This window comes from Pleurodeles waltl, chromosome 4_2 (assembly GCF_031143425.1).
Source record: "Pleurodeles waltl isolate 20211129_DDA chromosome 4_2, aPleWal1.hap1.20221129, whole genome shotgun sequence".
In the NCBI taxonomy this organism is placed as follows: Eukaryota; Metazoa; Chordata; class Amphibia; order Caudata; family Salamandridae; genus Pleurodeles; species Pleurodeles waltl.
In genome coordinates, this window is record NC_090443.1 from 687,495,294 (window position 1) to 687,522,682 (window position 27,389).

Sequence of the window (27,389 nt, forward strand, 5' to 3'; positions counted from 1 at the left end):
CCCGAAACATGGGCTTCACACAATGCAAAATCGGTCTGAACGACAGAGACCAGTCACACTCCAATTGCTCCAGGAATGATGCTCCAAAGTACTGCATCATGCGTTCACGACCCAGTTCCGCTGGTGGAAGCGCTTTCAGTCCTCCTTTTTGCAATGGGACAGCCATTGCACATAAAAAGTAACAATAGCAAGATGCCACATATTATAGCTAAAGTTATCAGAAATCCCCCCAAAATACTGAAAAATATTGAGTGGATGGCTGAAGGTATTAAGCCAAATATAGAGGAGAAGGTGTAAATGAAAACAGAACCAACAGGCTTAAAGAAATGTGCAATTCCAGTAGTACTGGACGTATTAAATATCCGTCCCACGAGTTCACCAAGGGACTGTATCTCTGCAGATGACCTTGCAACCTGAAGCGCATAGGTCTCGCGTGTAGATGCAAGCTCCACATGTTTTTGAAACAATAAAGCCTTGAGTCTGCTCAACTTGTCAAAATTCACATTTGAAGTAGAGATATGGGGCCAAATCTCAGCTACTTCCATCTGTCATGTAGGAGGAAAAAGTACATTCCTGCAGCATGTAACAATTTTGGAGACCGAAACCACATAAACTATTCCGGCTGGCATCTCACAGCAGCTCTCACTATTGAGGAGAACATAGATGCCATTCGAGAACACGTGGAATGCAGGTCCAATCAAGGGGACTGGGACTCCCTTCAGATAACAGGCCAAGGTCGCTGCTGAAGCGTTACACACCCCATGGAAGGACAGCTGTTTACAAACCATTGAATGGCTGACAGAAGTCTTGCATTCACTGACCGCTAAGAAAGACCTCTTTCATGCCATTGTGGCATTTGTACAAGAAGGGTAGCTCCCACACCTCGTGGATGTAACTATCTCCTAGCCTTTCATATCTGCCCACTGGAATGTGCTTTAAGCAGAATGTGAATTGAAGTGTTGAAATAGGCAGCTTAATGACCCTGTGTATTAACCACTCAGCAGATGGTATTTTCACCACAGTAAAAGGCAAGTTTTCTAATTTCTCAATAATCCCATTATCTACAACAGCTAATGCCTTCTGTAAATTTTCCTGATCTATTAGCCTTAAGCGGGCAGCAGCTTCTTGTTGAGAAAGCTTCCAAATTTCATTGTAGACTGCAAGTAAGAAGCGCTTTCTGCGTTGTTTTCTGGGGCCCAACAGGAAATCCTGTAAATCAGTATTATTAGACAGGACACTGAGGTGTTCTCTAACAGCAACTAGTGAGGAACTCTTCAACCATTGCTGGCATAGTTTCCCTACATTGTATGTTGTTACTATACACACATGTTCAGATGACACATAGCAAGAGTCAGGCGTAATCATTCTAAAACCCCCCGTGGAGTTTACAAAACATTTATGACACCCATTGGTATCTATTGGCCACAATACCCACCCACCAGGATGTGAAAGTGAAATATTAAATATGCCATGCTGGACCCCTTCATCTAGCTGATCTTCAGTTGCATTTATAAGCTTTTGCCATTTATAAAATTTTGCAGCGACAGTAATACTGGTTGCATTCAAATCCTTAATTATAGCTAAGCCTAAACACCTTGTCTGCTGTACAGTTTCATTTAAAAATATCATGTGAACAGGTATCAGGCATGCTCTGAATACATCTACCTTTCCCCTTACTTGCCAATGTCCCAGAAAAATATGCAACATTTTCAGAATATGTTTTAGAACTCCCTTGTGGTGGAGTTGGACAATGTTCCCATTGGGTGTAATTAAAAGTAGTCTTTGGGGTACTTCCTCTGTGAATGAAATGGTGTCCATAATAATTCTAGCAAAACATGTCACCATAATTCTCTTTGGATTCATAAACATCCTCACTTTCGAATATAGTAAAATACTGCAACTCAGTCATTACAGAATCAACTGTTTTCACATCCCAGTCATCAGAAACAAATCTGGGTATTATTACATTGTTCATAGAAAGTTTAAACACATATAGTATTTGAATGACCTCCATCGGACCGTGTATATCAAATGTGACTTTATCCCAAACAATCCCATCAGGAATTGGTATAGAGGAAATGTTCACGTAAGACAAGTCTCTGCGGACCTTGTGAGAAGAAAAATTGGGTTTTAAGACCTCATCCACCAGTTCAACTGTTGATCATTCAGGAAGGTAATGACCATGTATTAATAAAAAGAAAGTAATAACAAAGCCAATCCAAAGGAGGAAAGCTAAAATAGTCAAGGAAAGCCACAGATAGTTCCATGGGAAAATAAAGTAATTTGTTTTAAGCCAATTTATCAGCTTATGTGTTTTTGGAAGTTCAGATATAGAAGAGGCAAATGAGTATGAAAAGGTGTTGTTAATGTCAGCAAAATATCCAGAAGCAGTTCGTGCAAAAACTGGAGCCATTTTTGAAAGAGGAAAACTGGTAGGAGTCTCCTGCGGTGGTTCACTGTAAATGACACCATCTGTTTGTGTAGAGATCAAGTCAAATCGATCAGCAATTTCCATGTTGCTTGCTGCAATAGATGTTAGTGGAACTAGTGCAAGATCATTTTCCACTCTCCCCAAGTTTGGAGAGGTGTCAGCGTTGCTGCTCAAAACTTGTAGAAGGACATCTTGACCAGTAATGAGAGGGATTTGGGTACTACTGTTTGTTCCTCTTGGCCTGCTGTGCAGAATCAGCCACATGGTGTAACTTCACATTGTTGATGGAGACAAAGCGGTTTTCTTTAGAACCAGGCAGCGGTGGTAGAATAACAATTCTGGTACTGTGTATTCCCAGGACTGGAACCAGTGTATGATAGGAAGGACCAAACTCCTTTTTCAGAGCAACCTTTTCATGTACTAGATCCCTAACCTTTGGTATCCAGCTGGTAGGGGTTATTGGTACAGCCTTAATTCCTAAGGAGGCAGAACTGGCAGAAGCGTTGTCGTCACAGAACTGTTGTAATTCCTGCAAGACAGTGACACGTTGATTAATGTCAAAAGGTGTTTCTGCTGCCTCCACGCCATGACCATCAAGATCTGGAACATACATTTGAGTTCCAAGCAGGCACTCATATGAAGTATGACCCCCCTCCCCAGGGACCTTCTAGGCAGATTATTAAGTGCTCTCTAGACTCTATACAGGTGATTAAGCCCATACCTAACACTCTGGCTGTTAAGGATTGCTATTTATAGGATTGCAAGAGGCCTGTAGTCGCAGTCCTGACCTAGGCGAAGAACAGCTAGATAGAGAAAATAAAACAAGACCGAAAATGTGGCTACTGTTAAAATAATTTAACAAAGCTGAAATAAAACATCTCTAGGTTAAAGTGCACATCAGCAGGCCTAGTTTGCTAAAACAAGGTGTATAAAACTATAGCTCAAATGGCTACACAACAATACAAACACAGTGAGACGATAAATCAAATCCAGTTTCAAAGTGTGACTGAGGTCACCAATGTTTTCATGAATCAAATCCAGTTTCAAAGTCTGACAGAGGTAACACCAATGTTTTCAATAGTCATTCTGTTACTGATTCAATTGTGCCCATGTTAGACTCACTGGAAGAATTAGAACTCAATCACACAGGTTGAAAGATTTTGTTTAATTGTTCATTTTCGAAAGTAAGAAGAAGTTTTATATTGATTTCTTTTTATTGTTATCATAATACTATAGTCTTTTCTTCATTATTAGCCCGACTCCCTCTTTATGGCTCGTGACATCTTTCTGGCTCAAGACATCTGTTTGTGCCTCACTGTTTAAATTTTTTCCATTGTTTATTATTGCACTCTTATTACTGCATTTTATTTGCGTCAGGGTGTTTTGCCTGCTGAATGTATAATTTGATCTCTTTTTTGTTTACTGATGGTTACCCCCTTCTCATTCAAAAGCAACTCTGCGGTTCAAGAAGGCTCATGGGGAGAACTAATTAAATAACAAATTGTTGAGACAAAAGGATTGAGTGTATGAAAGTCACCAGCAAATTCTAACGATTTTGCCTCTTTTTGACCTACATAATTAACTCTTTCAATGTATGGCATTAGGTGTGAATGCATAGGCTTATTTAATTGAGCCATACAACGGCTTATGCACAATTTGCAGGTCTGAACTATCACTTCCCATGTCCTTACATTTATGTGCTTTGTGAGTATCTTTTATCAATGCTAGTTGGGAGCCTCTCAATTTTGTTGTTTTATGTATAGCTTCCTTTTGTGGGCTCCACTATTACCTTAGATGACTGGAGCCCTAACCTCGTCATTATCTACCATTTTCTAGCTGGTTTCATTTGGGATAAGCAACGAGATGGTGCAAACTTTCAAAAATGAGAACACCTTGGCATTTAAACACCTATTTCTGAAAGGATTCGAGGAAAACAAGGACGATTCTTATGCGGTCTACAGACAAGCGGATGTTTATGATCACCTATCATATGTTATAAACAAGGTAAAAATATCTAATGTAATGTTATTTGATGCTTTCTCATTTTATTAATTTTTTTTTAAATCTGAGGTTGTAGTTACTCCTACAAGAGGACACTTGAATACAATGTTGGATTGACTTTGGCGCCAGGCTTGTGTGAGAGAGGTGCACAGGTCGCCTTGAGTCTGTCTGCTGTATCGCATCTGGAGGTACCCTTCAGTTGTGGGAATCAACACATGGCATCCCTCAAGAACATTGTCCGTTAATATGGAAACAAATAAAGGAATCTGTGTTTGGAAATTGAAGGAAGTGCCAAGCTTGCCTCATACTCGCATTTGCATAATGATGTAATCACAGGGAATAACATTCTGCAACATAGGGTTGGGGGTTGCATTCAAAGATCTTAAATATAAAGAAGCAAAGAGGACAAAGAGGCTATAATTATGGTATAAACAATACAGCAAGACTAATGAAAGTGAGTGAAAACAGGGTTGTGCTTAACGTCAAGATCATTGAGCTTATACATTATACAATTATTTAAAAAGAACATTTATAAAATACTTCACAATACCATCTAGTTTACATGCCCTCTGGGAATTAGTATGTTCACCCACAGAATTTCTCTCAGAATTTCTTAAAGTTAGAAAATGTACAGCTGAGTATCACTGGCTCGGATTGGAATTAAGCACCAAAATCAAACAAAAGAATTTAATTAGAAGCTACTAAGGGAACCATTTTCGATGATTACAGTCGTATTTCAAGAGATTGGTATCCAATCCAGCATTGAAAAGTATTCTGTTCACACATACCCAATCTCCTGGGGGACTGTTGGGTTGCCCGTCTTTGTGTGTAATAGGATCAAACACAGGGTGCATGATGTAGCTTCAAATAATGTTATACAGTTGAATTTAACCCACTTGCAGTTGGATAGGGTTCTTCATAGATAATTTGGCAAATTCCAATATAAAAGAAATAACACACTATTTTCAGAGGTAAGATGCTAGGGAATTGGTTGAGCTGAAAATTATATGTCATGATTAGTAACAAAGAATCGTCTGTGAAATGGTGGCTGTTTTTGTGGATCCCTTTGGATTTTAAAATTAGGTTTTGTGGAGTTCTCTCATGTGTGGGATCAAATTTTTATTCACATATTAACTGGAAGCTGGTATATATATATATAATGTGATCAACCCTTATCTAGCACTGCACACAGACCATAGGTGGGTAAGGGGACAGTTTTGGTATGGACGTTTAGCAAAATGCCAACCTACAATTCAGAAAACAAAAGTGGCCACCTTACTGGCAAAAAGTAGAAAAACTTCTGGAAGAAGCTGCTAAAATTAATAGAAATTTTACAACAGGCCCAAAAAAAACCTTCATGCAAAAATATATCGACAATGTTTTTTTAAAAACAGTTCATGCCACTCCTGGTGGAAAGTTAGTAATTTTTGCATAAATGAGATCATTGCGGCTTATACAGGACATGTTTTCCAGAGTCCTCAACCTCTACTTTCCATTGGACAGAACTTCTAAAATAATTTAGAAATGGTGTATTGGCAAAGTGTTTGATTCCTGACAAAGTGTTTGATGGAGGAAAATGATAGACAAGATGGAAGAATAGCCTCATGGAAAGGCCACACAGTCCTTCAGATACATACAAAATGTAGGTTACCAACGTTTTCAGCCCTTTCTTCAATGGCAGGAAAGGCACGCACATGGTCAACAGTTTCCTTGAATCATTCAGTGACCTCTTGCCAAGAATTCCTGAAGTATTTAATTGCCCCAGAAATTTTTCCTAACATACCAATGGCAAAATAGGTTTCCTACCTTATCAACGGCAGAACGACTATCCTACCTTACCGATTGCAGAACAGGTTTCCTACCTCAAAAATGGCATAACAGGTTCCTATCTTACCAAAGGTTCAAAGGGTTATCTATCTTACCAGTGGCACAAGTGTAGAGGCCTGTTGTCCACATGGTAGCAAGCTCCTTTTCCTTTTATCATCAGAGGATTGACAGTATTCCTTTAAGCAGCTCGTTATGGGTGATGGTATTGTTATATATATATATCTATATATAGATATATATATATATATATATAAGGACCATGTTTCCTTAGGAAAATCGTTTTTTGACTTGCCTAAATCTTTGGCGTCATTTGACAGATCTTCACGTAATTTTCGAAAAGAGTATGCTGATGATATTTGTTGCTCATGGAAAGTTTAAGGGGGATCCGGCAAGCAGGGACTGAGGGGTCAAAAAAGATCAATTCCCATGTTAATTCCTATAGAAGTTTTGACCGCGACTACAGCCCAAACCACTGGATGGAATTACACCAAATTTTATAGAAAGCTAGATTTTATTCTGCAGATTGGGCTTATCGTTGTTTAGTTTAAATCCATTCAGTAGTTTTTGAGATATTAAAGGGGAAATACATGTCTAGGGTCGCAGGAGTGGGCCGTGATTGCGCACACCAACAGGAATGCTGTAATTGGTTGGCTGCAACCTGACCAGAACGTTGCAGCTGTCATTTTAGGTTATGGGACATGGTTCCTAGGGCTGAAAAATAAAGTAAAAACTGGTGTAAGAGGTCGGGTGGAGGTACCGTGACCCCAGGGGTGGGATTTAGTGGTGTTTGAGGATCAAATTATGGCTTTAAACTGATTTGTTTTCACTGCATTCATACTCTGATTCATTCACTCACAGTAGCAATCAGGCACTCATGCACCCACTCACAGACCCACTCAGACACTGAGGCACCCACTCACAGACCCACTCTGACACTGACGCACCCACTCATAGACCTACTCAGAGACTCATGCCCCCACTCAAAGAGTCAGGCATCCACTCACAGATCCACTCAAAGACTCATCCACCCACTCACAGACTCACTCAGAGACCCATGGACCCACTGACAGAGCCACTGAGGTACTCATGCACACACTCACCGACCTGCTCAGAGATTTGTGCATGCATGGTTGGGAGGTTACAGGGGTTTGGCAGGATGAAGGTATAGTAATTAAAATTACTTTACATTAAAAAGACATATACATTCACTGAGAAAAACAATGGTTACAGGACGTGATAGTTAGGAAAGAGAATTAAAGAAAACATAGAAGTTCACTTAAAAAAACAAAGGTTACAGAGAAGTTATAGTTATAGTCTCTCTCTCTCTCTCTATATATATATATATATATATATATATATAGAACAACTATATACATGTGTGTATATATATATATATATATATACACATACATATATATATATTTAGTTATATATAGTTATATATATGTGTATATATATATATATATATAAATTCACTGAAAAAACAAAGATTAAGTAACGTTATAGTTAGGTGAGAACTTCATTGACAATGTAACGTTTTAAATGCACAAATGTACAAAACAACAGAAATTCACCATTTATAGTTAGCTCTGGTGAGTATAACTTGCTCCCCCGCCATGCACAGTTTTCTCATCAATAATTTACTTCCATGTGCTGCAGTGATATTATCAATGGTGTCATAGAAGATGTCATGAGTGATTTAATATGTAGGGTAGTCAGTGCAGGCAAGGAAACTACTGTGCCCTGGGGATGGGCTCCCTAGGACACAGTAACTGAGCTGGCCTGGGGGGTGGGGTTCCCAGGGCCTTTAAAAACTCAGGGAGGTGGTGAATGTGCCCCCCCACCCCCATTTTATTATACATCCGGCTACAGGAATGCAGGGCCACGCTCCACTCTCCCTTCCTTTTTTACTGCAGCCCCAGAGAATTGGGGCCCCCAGGGTCTCTCAGAAGCTCGGGGAGGGGGCACATGCTCCCCACCCCAAAAAAAAAACCTACAGTCATCCTTCGGGCCCTGGGGGCTTTAAAAAGAAATGTGTGAGCCTGCGCTTAATAAAATGCTTCATATTCATTGATCCACTGCAAATTCATTAAAAATAATAATTTTTGCCCCTCCCCAAAAAAAGCAGGGACTCCACTTAGTATTAGTATCCCTAATCCCTACCCTGCCCCTTATGTATTTTTTTACATTTTTTAAAGCACTCAGGACTGAGTCCAAAATCCTAACATAGCTGCCTGGTTAATGTGGTAGTAGGCAATCAGATCTCAGTTTGAGATCTCTCAGGTTTGCGGAGCATCTGCGGAATCAAATATACAAAGTTATTGAGCAATAATTGCTTACAAAATACTGAACAGATTTACACCACAAAGCACTCTTTCTGGACCAAGAGATAGTGTTCTGCTAAATTTGGTATAAATCCGTTCGATGGATTGGGCTGTAGCTGTGTCTAAAATTCCTACAGAAAAAAGAATGAGGAAAACGTGTTTTGGGATCCACCTTTTTTCTCTATATAGCAGCTGCTCTCCACCTCAACTTGGTAACTACCCAGAATTCTATGCTTCTTTTTTGCATAATTTATACAGCATTCTAAGCCTGAAAGGGCAATGCTTTTTCTTATACTGGGTGCTCCCTTTTGTCTAGATAAATCTAAACCTCTCTGGACAGTTGTAATGACAGCAAACCACTTCTCAGGGGTTCCTTGTACTTATTCTAGATTGGCTTGGATAGTATTTAATCAATCTAAAGCAGTAATACTGTGCCTGGAGTGGTAAAAGACTTTTGTCACTTTACAGTTCTGCATAGATGGTGCTAGCTAATCTTATTCTGAAAGACTTTGCTTTATAAATGGCTAAAGACTTTGTCCTTTTCTAGCTCGCTGCATATGGCACTGTGCTAATCCTATGCCTAAACATTTTGCTAGAAAAACAGGCATTTGAGGTGAGCAGATTTAGAGTGTCGCTAGTGTTGTAGGGTGCTCTATATAAAGCTGCTCTCCACCTAAACCTAGGAATTACCCGGAGTTCCCTGCTTCTTTTTTGCATACTTTATGCAGCATTCTTACAGCAAGATGTACAATGCTTTTTCCTGGTCGCAAATGGCCTTATTTGCAGAATCAGGCCTTTTGTGACCAGAAAACAGAATTTCTGGATATACAGATCCCATTTTGCGATTTAGTAATCCATTTCCGAATTGCAAACTTTTTGCCGAGTTGCTATTAGGAAGGGGCGTGCCAAGGGCTGCCCTTCCTAATAGTGAGTCTCAAAGCCATGAAAAATTGTTTTTCGACTGTGAATGCGGTTGCAAAAAAATCACAGTTACCACCAACTAGTTGGTGGTAACCCATTCGCAAAGGGGAAGAGGTCCCTCTGGACCCATTCTCCTTTGTGAATGGAAGTGAAAATATTTTTTCAGAGCAGTTAGTGGTCCCACTTTTTGTTTGAAATGCGTCCCGTTTTCTTTTAAGGAAAATGGGGTGCATTTTTTTTTTTAAAACTGCTTTATTTAAAAATCAGTTACCTCATCCCTGTGAGTGAGGCCATTTCGAATGGGGTCGCACATTGATACCTAACTTATGAATATGGATGAAGTAGGTAATTTGTGACCCCATTGGGAATCGCTAAATGTGTCTGAGACACATTTCTACATTTCATTTTGTGAGTCTGTAATGGTGACCCGCAAAAAGTCGCAATTTGAAACTCGCAAAATGAAATGGTCGTACATATGGCCCTAAGACTCTCAGATTCCACTACTCCCTTTTTGCCGTCCCTTCATGGGGGAACACCCCCCCTGCAATACATTATGCCTGGTATAGGCATAATGTGGCGCAAGGAGTTACAAAGTGGCGCAGTGCATGCATTACTCCACTTTGTAAATATGGTGCGTCAATTTTGGCCTCGTTTGGGAAAAAAACATAATGCTAATGTGGTGCAAGGAGGAGCTAGGCCCTCTTAAATCTGGGCCTAAACCTGAAAGGGGATTGTTTTTATATATATTTATATACATATATATATAATAATTTGTTTCAGTGAAAAAAAAGCTTAAAGGAACTTAATGCTTAGGTGAAAATGTAAGTTTAATCATACTGTTGTAAACCAACAGAACCACTGAAATTTACTGATTATAGTTATTTCAAGTAACTATAACTAGTGCCCTAAAATAGCGGTCATGCCCCTGCAATACACAGTGTTGTCATTAATGATGTCATGTCAGACGTTGCATTGATGTTATCAATGATGTCATAGAACATGTTACATAATAACGCATGGGAACTATCTGTATGTTATAATGTGTAGTAATAGTATGTGTTTCTAGATGTAGTTTACTGAGCGTATATATTGTATTAAATTAGAATATTCATTGGGTTAGTAGAATGATACATTGCTAGAACAAGCCTATTATGTCATATTTCACCACTGAATGTATCAGGCTTTAATGTCAACCCTATAAAAGATTATGTTTTTGGGTTATGTGCCAGACTTTCTGTGACTTTCTGTGACTATATTTCCTTGATTTTGCTTAGAACGTTTTCTGACTTCCCACAGCTTTCTGTGCCTTCTACCTGTTGAGACGCTACACTAGTCTTGTACTTACACGTAGGGCCTCATTTATACGGCCGATGGTGCAGGGCAGGACAGCAAGTACTTTGCATCTACAAGATACAGCGCATTTCTGTCCTATCCACCTGCACGGGTGCACAAATTGGTGCAAGAGTGCCAGCATTGTGGGGATGATTGATAATGTGCACAAAAACAATAACAAGAGATGTAAGATAGTTCTCCCCGTTGCATCACTCTTACGCCAGCCCTAGGGTGGCGCAGGCTTTTGACGCATTTGCAGGTTTACAAAACCTTTTAAATCTGGGAATGCATTAAAATCTATGGTTGTTGCATGGGAACACCCACACAACACCCATGGAAATGCCTCCCTTATACAAAGTAAGGCAATGCAGCGACTTGTGCTGCATGGCCTTACTCCCTATCTATAAGGCCATGAAAAGTCATGAAAAGTGGCTTTGCTTGGCCCTGTAGACAAGGCTCAGCCGCCTGTGCCACTGGTGCATCACAAAAAGTGACGCTTGTAAGTATGGGCCTTAGTCTTTTCTGGCTTTTCTTCGGGGGCAGCTTCTATCTTGGTTCTCTTGATTAACTTTACTCATTTCTGGCTGCTTCCTTACTTTTGAGGTAATCTTTATGTTGATCCTCTTTCATTATTTGATCTCCATTTACTATTGAGCCAATTATTTCTGTTGTTTAAATGACCAAAGTTTCCTTTTTGTAATGATCATAATTTTGAATGAACCTATAGGCAGAAGGATCAACTTGGAACTCTATTTTACGTAAGTTTATTTGATTGGCTTGGACATAGTCTTATGAAGATTCAGATATAACCTATCAACCATCATAATTATTTTCATTAGAGCATAGATAGATAGATAGCTAGATAGCTAGATAGATAGATAGATAGATAGATAGATAGATAGATAGATAGATAGATTGATCGATGGACAGATAGAGGAGTTAGAGAGAGGGGAAAAGAGAGAGCAATAGAAAGAGTGAGAGAGACACACATAGGCGCAGTTACGGTCACGCTATTATGGCCTGGATACTTTACAAAAAGTGCATCCAGTAAAGTCAGTTTATTTTAGCTGTAAGTGCTAGCTGGCCACTTGGTGGGTGTTTTGTACATGATGAAGAACTTATTGTTTACTTTTTTAAATAAACAAAGAACACTCAGTATTTGAACAATTCAAACAACAACTTAACTTTTCTTTTTTTTTTTCGCTGCATGTGGTTCAGCCTTTTATTGATACATGGTCATACCTCCAGACCAACTCAATAGTTGGCGGTGGCAGAAAAGAAAGTTATTGCCCCTCAACAAAATGTTTTCTGGGTCTCTAAAATTGACATAATCAGTGAATCAATTTTTGAATCAAATTTATAAAGCATGGCTAATCACCCGATAGGTTATTAAGGTGCTTGCAGGTCGCAGAGGCTTATTCAAACAGTCAGGTCTTGAGGGCCATTCAGAATTTCAGAAGTGAGGTGATGGCCTGGAGGTGCATGAGGAGGCTGCTCCAGCTTTTTGTTGTGATGTGAATGAAGGAGCGTCCACCACTTCTGCTATGGTAAATGCGGGAAGTATGAACATGTCAATGGAAGGGAGAGCATAGGCTTCTTGATGGTTGGTGGAAGTTCAGGTGGTGATTAATGTATGCAGGTCTTTGGTTGTGTAGAACCTTGTTTGCGGGCATCTCTTCTGTATGGGGAGCCAGTGGAGTTGCCTCAGGTGTGGTGTGATGTGGGTTTGTCGGGGAAGGCCGAGGGTGATTCTGGCTGTGGCATTCTGTATGGTCTGAAGTCTCTGTAGAAGGTGTGCAGCGATTCCTACATAGAGGGCGTGGCTTTAGTCCAGTCGGCTGGTGAAGAGGGATTGTGTTACGGTACGTCTCATGTGTATGGATAGCCACTTGAAGATCTTGCATGGCATGCGCAAAGTGAGGAGGCAGGCAAACAAGATGCTGTTAATCTGTGATTTCATTTTGAGCTTGCTTTCGATGATGATTCTGAGGTTTCTGGCATGGTCGGAGGTAGTAGGAGCTGGCCCTAGGTTTGATGGCCACCAGGAGTCATTCCATGTTTTGCTCCTGTTGCCAAAGATCAGTACTTCCTTCTTATCCGGGTTCAGCTGCAGGCAGTTATTCTTCATCCAGTCAGCGATGCTTGTCATGCATCTTTTGAAGTTGGTTCTGGTGGTGGAGGGGTCATCAGTGAGCGAGAGAATGAGTTGGGTGACGTCTGCATAGAAAATTATGCTGAGACCGTGGGATCTGACGATGTTGGCCAGTGAGGTTATATATGTGTTGAAGAGCGTAAGGTTGAGGGATGAGCCCTGGGGGACACCATAGGTGAGTTCCTTGGGTTCAGAGGTGAAAGGTGAAAGGAGGATCCTCTGGGTGCTTCCAGTGCAGAAGGAGGTGATCCATCTGAGATCATCCCCTCGGATGCAGTCGAGTCTTTTGATCAGCATGTGGTGGGATACAGTGTGGAAGACTGCTAAGAGGTTGATGAGGATCAAAGCTGCTTGCCTCCTCAGTCCAGGAGGGTTTGGATGTCGTTGGTGGCTGTGATCAGGGCAGTTTCGGTATTGTGATTGCTGCAGAAGCAGCTTGGGAAGTGTTGAGTAGCTGGTCCTACTCCGGGTATGTCACGGGTTTAATGATTGTTTGTAAATGAATGAATGAGAATTTAGAATGCTAAGCTGTTGTCTTAAGAGTGTGTTAGGATAGGCTAGCATAAACTGCACAGCAGAGATATATATTTTAGCAGACACAGCCAAATGTTTAACTTTTTGGCAGTGAGAGTAGGCTATTTTGAGTTTTAAGAGGACATCTTATCAGAGAATACTTCAGTAGGTGTTTTTTATTTTTGTTAAGCCAGAATAACAGGGCTACTGATACTGTTTTTAGTTAGGAAAGAACACAGAGATATATAATACAAGTCATACCCACCAGTGACATTAAGTTGAATGATGCCCCCTACGGGCAGAATTTAAAGAAGGGTACTGAGTCTCCCATATCTCACGCATACCCTTTGGCATTAGATTTTGTGGGCTCCCTGAAGGGTTGGGTGGCTCCTGAAGGGGTGGGCACCCCTCTGTACCGCAAGGGCTCCAGGGGCTTGTCATATGCCTGTAATATCAATGCACAGAGTGTGTGGTACATTCCTATGCCACCTTAAACTATACTGCTTGATACACAAAGGGCTATCCAACATGAAGGTATAATTTAGTAGGGTGTACGATAACAGGTTTCTGTAGATGCCTGTAGTCAAAGTATATGTTACTCTTGCTGTGAACAAAATATAGTCAAAACTAATTTATGAGCACTTTTACTCTAGGGTACAGACTCCTTGTATGCTCCTACTTACTGTGCCGGCACCTGAGAAAAAATTACAAAAACCTCAATCAAATCTTTGACCAAGTCCCAACAAGTTAATTAGCCATTTCATTTTCAACATTGCAATTGCTATTCTTGTTCTAATGTCAAATCGACAGTAAGTTTGAGATACAGATGAAATGGCTCAGAATTATAGGCAATTACGTATTTGCCTTGCTGTTCTCTCGACACATTAGCTTAATTTCTACTTCATTTTAGTTCCTACAGTTGCGCAACATATCCATTGGGATTTATGCCTATGACAATAATGGCAAAGAAGATACGCCTCTCAGTCTGTGTCAAGAGATGTACAAGCAAGTAAGCATCTTCCCTGGAAATGGTACCTTTGACATTGATACAGAAATCGTAACTGGTAAGCATTATAATTACTGACTGGAAATTATTCAGTTCACCAACCATGCCTCTCCTGACAGATTGGTGGAATCCCTTGTTAAAGTGGCCAAGTTTTATCCTAAAGTTGCAATTTAGGGGATACCATGGCCACTTTCTCTTTTCTTTCAGGCTGACAAGGGAATATCATAATGCTAACTGCAGACTGCAGAAGAGCTTGTTCTAGGATGCTCAAACTGAAATTTCACCTCCTGGAACCTGTTTATGTATTCCGTGGTATACAAACTGGAAATTTATGCTGTTTCCCAACAAGATCCTCGCTAGGTTTTACCTCCCTGAAAGTTGTGGGCATCCATGAAGAGAAAGAAAGAATATAGATAACAGCAAAAAACAAGCAAGATTCATAGCAGTTCCTCATTCTTTGTCCATAGGCTTCAAGATAAGAGCCCTCCATCCAAGTGGTTTCTTAGTTGGCATGTGAGGGCGAATGAGTGTGAATGGGAGGAATGAGGGTGTTGGAATAGGTCTTTCATGTAATCCTGAGGTAAATGAATGTAATAGATTTTGTACAGAATTGATCGTACTTTACAATATATTAAATGTATTCTTACCAATTGATGTATTGGACAGCAAATGAGTAACAATTTTGCATATATAATATTACATTTATGTAGTTGATGCTTAGTATGTGTATCTAAAAAATGAATACAGAAACTGTATTCCGTTTTGTAACTAGCTATGTGTCACCCCTAGACATATTATTGATTAGAATTTAAATTAGAAATTTAGGTCTGGGAGGTTTACTTTATGTTTGTTTACTTACACATAACTTTGGGTGCAGCGGAAAAAAAAATTATTCTGTAGTTGTAGATTAATTGTTGTTAAGTCTTGTGATTCCAAAATGTTCGTGAACGTAGAAAATGCATAGCCAAAATATCTAAAGCTCTAACATCTGACACCCTTTTAAAAGAAACTAGGCATTATAAGCTTACTAACCTGTCTTCCCATGATTGGAAAAGTTGGAAAATCAAGTTCACAGCCCACAATGTAGAATATCTAGGCTTAGAAGGATTCTTATATCTAATTCTTTTCGATAGTCGACATACCATAGGACATTCACCCACTGGTTTATCCTCACTTTCTGCCTGTATCAATGACCTTTAGCCATTAACAGTCATGTAGGACCTGTGTCCAGCCGAGTATTAGTTAGCCTCCCCTGAAACCGACTGATATTTCCAAACACACCAAACACTACAACAAGACCTGCCTCTAAGCAATATATTCCAGGAAACATCCCCACTTAAAAGTGTATTGCTTGACACATACATGCCCCCACAAAGCAATTTCACTCACATATAAAAAATTAATTACCAACATGCCAGAGGCCCTGGCCCACTTACAGACACAATGGGATGGGGACTTAGACAATTTAGAAGATGGCGAATGGCAAGAAGCTCTGGCTTCCCGCAAGGAGGTTGCTCCACAAATGCGATTTCACCTGGTAGAACTCATAATTTTACACAGGGTATACTTTTCTGGCACTGCACTGCTAAAAATGGGAAGAGCACAGGATGATAGATGTTGAAGGCATTGTGGCCAGGTGAGGACATTTTGCCATACCTTGTGGAGCTGCTAGTGCTGCAACAGTATTGGCCAGATGTGCTTAACTATATTGTTGGTGTGTGTGTAAACAACCATTGGAACTTGATGCTAAGTGGTGCCTCCTTAACCTCTTGGACTCCACAGACTTGCCCAGGATGGAACACATTTGGGTCACCTTGGTACTGATGGTTGCGTGATGCTAGGGGGCAGAGGAACTGCCTCAATTGAGAGAATGGAAGAAATATGTGGATTGGGTCATACTCGCTGAAAAGGTAGTGTACGTAGGGAGGGGTTGCCCCAGAAAATGGGCAACGATATAAACAAAGTGAAACACCCCCTCTTGGGGAAGGTGTTGCTATGTTGACTGACATACATGGGGGGGCAGGGGAATACAGAATGATATGCGCAGTCAACTAAGAGTAGTGGATCACTGTTCCTATTGATACATGGCTGTCTATGGCAATGCAATGTGTGTTTGATTCATGTTATTGTATTGTTTACCAATGATTGAAACAATAAACTGATTTGTTTAAGAAGAAGAATGAGCAAAATGGCCCAATCTAATACCCTGCTTTTACAAGAGTGGAGGATAGTATGCATACCTTGAATTCCCCTTCCTCTTGCCTGACCTCTGCTAATGAAGAAACACCTTCCCCTTCTTCTTTGTGATAAGAACATGGGTCTGGAATATCTATGCTATTCTCTGCAGGGGTAGGGTCCTAAGAACACTAAACAGCTGGTAAAATGACCCACAAATCTGCTGTCCCTGAGAGAAACCCAACCAAAAACCTAGGCCGGGGGAGTGGGCCTTGGTCAAGAATGCAAATGTCTGAACATAGCATCCGGATACAAAGTAACTTTTAGGCTTCCTATACAACAAACCTGCTGCACATTAGTCAAAAAACATATTACCCGCTGTGCCCAATTAGGTATTATTTTTGGATCCAAAATTTACCAGAGCTTTGCCTGTTTCGCTAGGCATCGGGTCTTAATCATTGGGCCCAATGCATTTGGGGCCAGATGAACTAAGCATTTTACCCATCAGGCCCTTTGCGACCAGTAAAATGCTTTTTGGCATGTTCAAATGTGACTCAGTAACTTGATACCGAGTCATATTTTGCTTTTACGATTCGGTATTAGGAAGGGGCGTATTTAGGGCGTCCCTTCCTAATATCGAATCACACTGCATGTAGGAATGTTTTGAGGCAGAAATGCGGTTGCAAAACACTCATATTTCACTGACTCCCTGAAGGAGGTGGTAAGCCATTTGCAAATGGAAAGCAGTCCCCAGGGAACACCTTCTCCTTTTTGAATGGGGCACCAACATTTTTTAAGAGCAGGCAGTGGTCCCACGGACCACCTACTCTTAAAAAACTGAAAAGAAAACATTTCATTTTTTTGTTTGAAATGCATAATTTTTTTGTTTGCTATGCATCCCCTTTTCCTCTAAGGAAAGGGAGCTACAATAAAAAACTGCTTTATTTAAAAATCAGTCAGATACATGGTGGTCTGTTGACCCCAGCAGGTCACCATCCCTGTGAGAATCGGCCATTCCCAATGGGTCGCAAATTGTGACCTGCTTCATGAATATTAATGAGGCAGGTCTCTTGTGACACATTTGGGAATTGCAAACAGTGTCTCAGACACTATTATACATCCGTTTTTGTGAGCCGCTAAAAATTGCAAATTGGGAGTCGCAAGCACTGAGGGTCGTACATCTGGCACCTAGCATCTTGTCTTGGTATGAGGCCAAAGCCCTAACTGCCAGCATTATAGGGTCCTTACCCACTCTACTCAGGGGAGTAACAATTTTCGGGTCAAACGTTATGGGGGTCATTCCAACCCTGGCGGTCGGTGTTAAACCCGCAGCTAAACCGCCAACAGGCTGGCGGTTAAAAAAATTGAATTCCGACCCTGGCGGAAACCGCCAACAGAGACCGCCACATCAACACACCGCCCGCCACGGCGGGACAAACAAACAGCGCGGTGGTCACCGCCGACAGACAGGCGGGAGTCAATGTACCGCCCACCCTATCACAACACACCAATCCGCCACCTTTTCCGGGGCGGTAGCCCCGCCGATAAAAACACGGCGGAAACAGACATTTCAAACGGAAAACGCTCACCTCCATACACCCCATGAGGAATCTGGACAGCATGGAACCCGAACTCCACATCCTCCCAGCGATTGTCTTCCTGCTCCTCTACCAGGAGCACGAACGCCGGCGCAGAAGACAACGGTGAGTACTGCACCTACGACACGGGGGAGGGGGGAGGCGAAAATATTACGGGGACACACATACGCGACACAGCCACCCCCACCCTCACCCACTACAACACACACATCAATGCACAGTAATACATCACAGTTACCCCCCCAAACCCCCTGGAAGAATGCAAAGACAAAAGGAAATGATTCTAAACATTGGAATATATTGTATTACTGGCTGAATTATATATATATATATATCTACACATCAAAAACACTTATATACATATATGTACAAGTCCGAGCATTGTAGCAGGCATTGTCCGTGGACCACTGGGCCCAAATCACATGGGCAAAGCCCACACAGGATACCTGATTCCAACGGAGAGAACACTGCAGGGGCATCAGATAGCAAAACTACAGGCACCTCAGGGGGAAGGGAAGGGGGGGCACCTCAGCCAGATGAGTGCACAACGCCAGATCCATGAGGGGCCTCCATGGCCACTGTTCAATCCTGGGGAGTGCAAAGCCACAGTCTCTCAAGTCTCTACAGTGGGTGGTTTGCCCACTGTGCCATCCTGGGGAGTGCAAAGCCACAGTCTCTCAAGTCTCTGCAGTGGGTGGGTTGCCCACTGTGCCATCCTGGGGAGTGCAAAGCCACAGTCTCTCAAGTCTCTGCAGTGGGTGGGTTGCCTACTGTGCCATCCTGGGGAGTGCAAAGCCACAGTCTCTCAAGGCTCTGCAGTGGGTGAGTTGCCCACTGTGCCATCCTGGGGAGTGCAAAGCCACAGTCTCTCAAGTGGATGACAGTCTCCACTGGTTCTGGAGGGGGAGTGGTGCCCAGAGTGCTTCGTGCAGCCCTGCCCGACACAGATGCGGGCCTGCCCCTGCCGCTAATGGGCCAGCGGTGCTTGAGACGGCAGTGCCCAGTTCAGCGGTGCATGAGATGAAGGGCCCAGTTCAGCGGTGCTTGAGATGAAGGGCCCAGTTCAGCGGTGCTTGAGACGGCGGTGCCCAGTTCAGCGGTGCTTGAGACGGCGGTGCCCAGTTCAGCGGTGCTTGAGACGGCGGTGCCCAGTTCAGCGGTGCTTGAGATGAAGGGCCCAGTTCAGCGGTGCTTGAGACGGCGGTGCCCAGTTCAGCGGTGCTCGAGACGGCGGTGCCCAGTTCAGTGGTGCTTGAGACGGCGGTGCCCAGTTCAGCGGTGCTTGAGATGAAGGGCCTAGTTCAGCGGTGCTTGAGATGAAGGGCCCAGTTCAGCGGTGCTTGAGAGGGCGGTGCCCAGTTCAGCGGTGCTTGAGAAGGCGGTGCCCAGTTCAGCGGTGCTTGAGACGGCGGTGCCCAGTTCAGCGGTGCTTGAGAAGGCGGTGCCCAGTTCAGCGGTGCTTGAGATAAAGGGCCCAGTTCAGCAGTGCTTGAGACGGCGGTGCCCAGTTCAGCGGTGCTTGAGATGAAGGGCCCAGTTCAGCGGTGCTTGAGATGAAGGGCCCAGTTCAGCGGTGCTTGAGAGGGCGGTGCCCAGTTCAGCGGTGCTTGAGACGGCGGTGCCCAGTTCAGCGGTGCTTGAGATGAAGGGCCCAGTTCAGAGGTGCTTGAGATGGCAGTGCCCAGTTCAGCGGTGCTTGAGATGAAGGGCCCAGTTCAGCGGTGCTTGAGATGGCGGTGCCCAGTTCAGCGGTGCTTGAGACGGCGGTGCCCAGTTCAGCGGTGCTTGAGATGAAGGGCCCAGTTCAGCAGTGCTTGAGACGGCGGTGCCCAGTTCAGCGGTGCTTGAGATGAAGGGCCCAGTTCAGCGGTGCTTGAGACGGCGGTGCCCAGTTCAGCGGTGCTTGAGACAGCGGTGCCCAGTTCAGCGGTGCTTGAGACGGCGGTGCCCAGTTCAGCGGTGCTTGAGACGGCGGTGCCCAGTTCAGCGGATCCAGCCATGGCGTGCAGGTCATTTGCCACCTGTCCTGTGGCTGGCGGGGCCTTCCTGCCCATCTGTCCTGTGGCTGGCGGGGCCTTCCTGCCCATCTGTCGGGTGGCTGGCGGGGCCTTCCTGGTCTGCAGTACCAGGCCTGTTGGTGTCCTCCTGCCCACCTGGGATGGGGCTGGCGGGGCCCTCCTGGACAGCTGGGCTGATGGCGGTCTCCTCGGGCGTGCTGCCCTTCCCAGCCTTCCCTGTTCGCCTGTGGCCCTTCCCCACCTTGGGCGGTGTGCCACCTGTCTCCACACTTCGTGCCGGAGCCATGGTAGGGATTTTAGTGCCTGGTGTTTTCACCCTCTCGCGCCGGCCGCTGACTATCTTTGGGTGTTTCTCCGGGGGTGGGCTGCCCGTGCCTTGGCTCCGTACTGAACTGGCTGCCCTTGAGGGTGGGGGACTCCACAGTCCATGGCAGACTGTCATCACAGGGCCCGGTTTTGTGGTGGCTGAGGTGCTGACTGGAGTCCTATGATATGGACGGGGTGGGGGAGTTGTAGGAAAGAGGTTAAGTTTGGACAGGAATAGCAATTTAGGACCAGTGGGACGGGTAGGTGTAGTGGGTATGGGAGTGGAGGAAGAGGTTGTGGTTGTAGGAGTCTTAAGTGTGGTGTCTTTGGGAGCAGGTGCCTGGGCTGGAGGCTGTCGTGAGGTGGATGGCTGTTGGGTGGGTGGCTGCCTGCGTTTGTGTATCTTGGAAGAGGGGGTGACAGACACACTGGGAGAGGACACAGGGGACGTGTAAATGGTAGTGGGGGTGGTGACTGCACGTGTGCGGGGGGTCTGGTGTGTGTGCTGGTGATGGACGTAGTGGCTGAAGATGCTGTGCATTGAAGTGTGAGTGGAGATGTGACAGGGAGGGAGGAGGGAGAAGAGGAGGAGGGGGACACAGTGGAGGCAGTGGGTGTTGGTATGTCTGTATGTGGATGTTGCTTGTGTGAATGCTTGTGTGATGTGTGGTGCTTATGTCTGGATGAGCTTCCCTTGGGTGTTGAGGTGTGTGCAGGCTGGTCTGATGGTGTGTCTGGGATAGGCAGAGGTACAGGTGATAGGGTATGGGTGGAGGAAGTTGGAGGGGGGAGGCTAGAGACAGGGACAATTGCTGCCATCAGTGCTGAGGCCAGAGTGTTGAACGATCGCTGAAGGGCAGCCTGACCAGAATGAATGCCCTCCAGATATGCATTACTCTGGTGCACCTCTCTTTGGAAACCCTGGATGGCATTCAAAATGGTAGACTGCCCAACAGTGAGCGTCCTCAGGAGGTCAATGATCTCCTCACTGAGGGCAGCAGGGGTGACTGGGGCAGGGCCTGAGGTGCCTGGGGCGAAGGAGATGCCCACCTTCCTGGGTGAGCGGGCACGGGGCAAACGCTGAGGGGCTGCTGGGAGGGCGGTGCTGGTGCGCTGGGTGGCGGCTGTATCTGTTGTTGCGGGAGCACGGATGTTGCCGCCACCACAAGGGAGCTCCCTTCAGAGGACGAGTCCGTGTCACTTATGTCTGCCCGAGTCCCCGCTGTGGAGCTCCCCTCGCCCTCCGTCCCACTGGTGTATTCGGAATCCGTTGCATGTCCCTCCAGGGCCATGTGGGATGCAGCTCCCTCGTGCTCCGATGCCACTTCTCCTCCGCCTGATGATGCTAATGCACACATGAACAGGAAGACCACAAAAAAATGGGGGGGGGGAGAAAATAAAGACATGTTGAGTGCATGCATTGGCGACACCGTTGGCGGACAGGACAGACACAGAAGCCCCCTGCACTACGCTGCGCACTTGGGGTCCACTACTCAATCCGTGTGACATGGCCTACAAGCCTATGGACGACAGCTGCACACATAGATGACACAGGGCCATGAATAGCTGTACTTGGCACCCTACAGAGGTGGGGGGTGGGGGCACAGGGCCATGCCTTACGGAGGGGCCTAGCCTACAGAAATCGCCCGGGCCTAGGGATACCCACAGCCCTCCTCCCCCATCCAGACACCTCCACTGCGCGCAAAGTCACCAGAATGAGAGTGTACTCACCCCCTTGTGTCTGTTGTGATGTCCTCACGCGCCCATCCAAATCGGGGTAGGCCACCGCCAGGATCCGGGACATCAGGGGGGTCAAAGTCCGACTGGCACCCCTCCCACGTTGGGAGGCCATCCCCAGCTGAGCCTCCGCCGTCTTCCTGCTCCAGCGTCGGATGTCCTCCCATCTCTTCCGGCAGTGGGTGCCCCGTCTGTGGTAGACCCGCAGGGCCCGGACGTCCTTGGCGATGGCACGCCAAATGTCTATCTTCTGGTGGGCGCTGACCTATGTGAAATGTACAGGGTGAGAAAAAGAGTCATCACCTTCTGCACCCTCAATGTGAGTGGCCCCCCATCCCTACCCTTGCCATGTGGCACATCCTGTCATCCGTCGTTTGATGCATGCCTCATTCGCTCCCCTCCCCACCATCTTTCATCCACCCGACTCAACACAGGCATTGGCCACAAAGCATGGTCCCAGTGTACTTACCTGTTGGTCTGGAGGACCGTAGAGTAGCGCATACTGGGCGAGGACCCCATCCACGAGTTTCTCCAATTCCTGAGCAGTGAAGGCAGGGGCCCTTTCCCCAGTCGCATGAGCCATTGTCTCTTCCAGACCGAGGTCACGGCAGCAATTGCAGTGTAGGTCCTCTCCTGTCGAAGATCAGGTATCGAGTGATTAAGCAGATAGAAAATGGCGGTCACGCCCGCGGCGGTGCGTACCGCGGCGGTGCGTACCGCGACCGCCGGCGCACATCGTCATTGGCTCCTGAGACCCATAGGGTTCAATGATAACCAATGCTGCTTTGCGCCGCGGTCTTCGACCGCCTACCGCCACGGTGTGCCACGCCAGCGCATTTACCTCACATCCCATTGTCACACTTCACAGGTCAGGCAGCCGCCATTTCAAGGGCCCACATGGCTTACTTTTAACTGCGTCACACATACCTAGGCCTTGCATCAACACTCATACAAACCATTCAATGCATTGGGAATCGTGTTTTGTGCAAGCTGTGGTTACGTACCTGTGGGTTGATTGACTCTGTGCTCGCTGTTGTCCTTCATAGGCACCGTCCGCTGGGACATGCGAGGAGATGGAGGAATCTTCCCGTGTACAGACCGCTGGTAGACCTGTCGACAATGGAGGAAAGACATGTCATACTGACATACAGGCTTGACCGAGCCACTATTCATGAACTGTGTGCCCAGCTGGAGCCAGACCTGATGTCACCCATCCGCCAACCCACAGGGATCCCACCTCTAGTGCAGGTGCTGTCAGTACTCCATTTCTTTGCAAGTGGGTCATTTCAAACAGCAGTGGCCATGGCATCAGGGATGTCCCAGCCTATGTTTTCCAAGGTGTTGTCCAGAGTGTTGTCTGCCCTTCTGAAACACATGCGGAGCTACATTGTTTTCCCTGAGGTGGGGGATTTGCCTACAGTGAAGGGTGATTTCTATGCCCTTGGACATATCCCCAACATCATAGGTGCCATTGATGGGACCCATGTGGCTTTGGTTCCCCCACAGAGGAGTGAACAGGTGTACAGAAACAGGAAGAGTTATCATTCGATGAATGTACAGATGGTGTGTTTGGCAGACCAGTACATCTCCCATGTTAATGCCAAGTTCCCTGGCTCAGTGCATGACGCGTACATCATGCGGAATAGCAGCATCCCTTACGTGATGGGTCAACTCCAGAGGCACCGTGTGTGGCTAATTGGTGACTCTGGTTACCCCAACCTGTCATGGCTACTGACCCCAGTGAGGAATCCCCGGACAAGGGCAGAGGAACGGTACAATGAGGCCCATGGGAGAACTAGGAGGGTGATCGAGCGGACCTTCGGCCTCCTGAAGGCCAGACTCAGGTGCCTCCATATGACAGGTGGATCCCTATTGTACTCACCAAAGAAGGTGTGCCAGATCATTGTGGCCTGCTGTATGCTTCACAACCTGGCTTTGCGACGCCAGGTGCCTTCTCTGCAGGAGGATGGTCCAGATGGTGGTGTTGTAGCAGCTGTGGAGCCTGTGGAGAGTGAAGACGAGGAAGGCGAAGAGGGCGACATAGACAACAGGAACACAGTAATACAGCAGTATTTTCAATGACACACAGGTAAGATTCCAACCCGGCATATTACATATACTTGAACCCCTACTACCCCTCTACTGTCTGACCTTTTCCCCCAGTGTATGGTAACTGAGTTGTGACTTTCCCTTCCAATTGCAGAGATGTGGGCCATACTGCATGACATCTGCTTTGTTTCCCCATGGACTACAGCTGTGTGACAGTGGTATGTTGGCATCACAATGTAAATATGCATTTTGGGACGGTAATGTCTAATACATTAGTACAAAATCACAGCCAGACTCCTGATTGTTTTGTGCAATAACTGTGTTTATTTCAGTGCTCTATATTGGTGGGTGATTGCAAATCGGTGAGGGGTGATGGTGGAGGATTGTCCATGGCAGAGTCCAGACTATTAGAATCACAGGTGCATTGTCCAAATGCCTGTGGAAAGTGGAGCATGGGCAGTATAAGAATGGACAGGGTGTCAATGTGGGACAGTGGGATGACAATCAGGGAGGTATCCTTTCCTGGCGGGGGTCTTGGCATCTTGCTCTGTCTTCTTCCTGGATCTCAGGGCCCGCTTGCGGGGTGGTTCTCCTTCTGCAGGGGGTGGGGTGCTGGTGGCCTGTTGGTCCTGTGGCGGGGCCTCCTGTCCACTAGCGCCGGCAGAGGTGATAGGCAGTTCTTGGTCCATGCTAGTGTCAGGGGCCCTTTGTCCTGCCACAGTGTCCCGCAATGTGGTGACTACCTGATTCAGAGCCCCTAAAATGGTGGCCAGGGCGGAACTGATGTTTTGTAGTTCCTCCCTGAACCCCAAATACTGTTCCTCCTGCAGAAGCTGGATCTCCTGAAACCTGGCCAGGACCGTCGCCATCGTCTCCTGGGAGTGGTGGTAGGCTCCCATGATGGAGGAGAGGGCCTCGTGGAGAGTGGGTTCCCTGGGCCTGTCCCCCCCCTGTCGTACAGCAGCCCTCCCAGTTCCCATGTTTCCCTGGGCCTCTGTCCCCTGGACCGTGTGCCCACTACCACTGCCCCCAGGTCCCTGTTGTTGCTGGGGTGGTGGGTTAGCCTGGGTGCCCTGTAGTGGTGGACACACCGCTGATTGGCGTGTCCTGGGGACTGAGGGATGGGCCCGCTGGGTGGGTGCTGTGCTGGTGTTCCCAGAGGGGGAAAGGTCTGCTATGGCCTGTGGCTGTCTGAGGGGAACCGACTGTCCCGAGGTCCCCGATGGGCCGGGCTGGTCATCTAGATCCAGGTCAACAGAGGTGCTGTCCTCACTGTGGGCCTCTTCTGGGGGTGGAGTGGACATTTTTGGACCCTCCTGCGCAGTGACGTGGCATTCGGGTCCTGCAGGGGTATAATAGTATGGTTATTGCATTTGTGTGTGCCATAGCTTGTAATGGGTGGGTGCCCTTGTACCCCAGTGCTGGCATTCCCGTGTGGGGGCTTTTGTGACGGTGATTTGGTGGGGGATGGGTATGTGCAGTGGGCATGCTTTGGTGATGGCTGTCCATGCTTTGTGGTCGCATGCAGGGATTGGTGTTGGGATGGGTGGGCTGTGATGGTGAGACATTTGCAAGGAGCAGGATGTGATGGGGGTGAGGGTGGGGGTATGAGTTGGTATGCTGGTGGGGTGGGGGGGATGAAGTAGTGATGATTTGACTTACCAGAGTCCATTCCTCCAGATACTCCTGCGAGGCCCGCAGGATGCAGGATCGCCAAGACTTGCTCCTCCCATGTTGTAAATTCTGGGGGAGGAGGTGGGGGTCCGCTGCCAGTCCGCTGCACCGCGATGTTGTGCCTGGATATCATTGAACGCACCTTCCCCCATAGGTCATTCCACCGCTTCCTGATGTCGTCCCTATTTCTTGGGTGCTGTCCCACAGCGTTGACCCTATCGACTATTCTGCTCCATAGATCCATCTTCCTGGCAATGGCGGTCTGCTGCACCTGTGTCCCGAAGAGCTGTGGCTCTACCCGTACAATTTCCTCCACCATGACCCTGAGTTCATCCTTGGAGAACCTGGGGTGTCTTTGCGGTGCCATGGGGTGGTGTGGGTGATGTGTGGGGTGGATTGTGTGGTGATGTGTATTGGTGTGTTGTTAGAAGTGCGTGGAAATATTGCTGGGTGAAGGTAAAATGCGCGTCTGGGTGCTCAGTTCTCTTTTTCTCAGTGCGTGGTCCCGATTCTGTAGGAGTGGGGGTTTGTGGGTGATGTAGGTGTGTGTTTTATATTGTGTTGGGTGTGTGGGAGTGGTGTTTGTATGTGTATCAGATGTGTGTATTTTGAATTGTCCAATGTGGCTGTGTTTTGTAAGTGTGTGTGTATTTTGAGCGCGGCGGTGTGTACCGCCAATGGATTACCGCGGTTGAAAGACCGCCGCGTGGATTCGTGGGTCGTGATAGTGTGGGCGTATTTCTGTTGGTGTGACGGTGGAGGTTTGGTCATCGCCATTTTCTCGCTGGCCTTTGGTGTGGCGGACTTTTGTGGATGTCTGTATTTTGGCGGTTTGCCTGTTCTGGGTCAGAATGACCGTGGCGGTTTACCGCGGCCGCGGCGGTATGTTGGCGGTCTTCTGACAGCGGTAAGCGGCTTTTACCACCAAGATTGGAATGACCACCTATGTCTGCCTCATCCATAATCATAGGCTCAGGACATTCCACCCACATTTTTGCTCTTATTGCTCTATACATAGAGGCTTTGACCTTTGGTATAATGTACTCATCTAAAAAGGAAGGATGATACCATTCTGATGAGCTGAGATGTTGATTCTAACCTGCTTCAAACACGTGGGAACCCCTGCATCCATGATTACCACCTGTGGTTTATCTCTTGTTTTTAACTTTTGCAGAACATTAATGGCAACATTATCATCATAATATGCATTGGTATATTACAAGTCAACAAAGCTTTGATCATCAAGAAGTTTTAACAGTATGCTGCTTGGACCCCCCAAGCATGCTCATCACCGCATCCTTCCAATTTGATCATACGTCATCTTT

General features: G+C 45.9%; 1 protein-coding gene across 4 annotated transcripts in view; it reads left to right on the forward strand.

Moving 5' to 3' along the window:
* MCOLN3 (mucolipin TRP cation channel 3) overlaps positions 1-27,389 on the forward strand; it is a 391,010-nt gene that overhangs the window by 121,630 nt on the left and 241,991 nt on the right. For all 4 annotated transcript variants that reach the window (XM_069232275.1, XM_069232278.1, XM_069232277.1 and 1 more), the window contains 2 exons: positions 4,268-4,435; positions 14,412-14,565. In XM_069232275.1, coding sequence (XP_069088376.1) covers positions 4,268-4,435; positions 14,412-14,565 — 322 coding nt within the window. The remainder of the gene's footprint in view (positions 1-4,267; positions 4,436-14,411; positions 14,566-27,389) is intronic.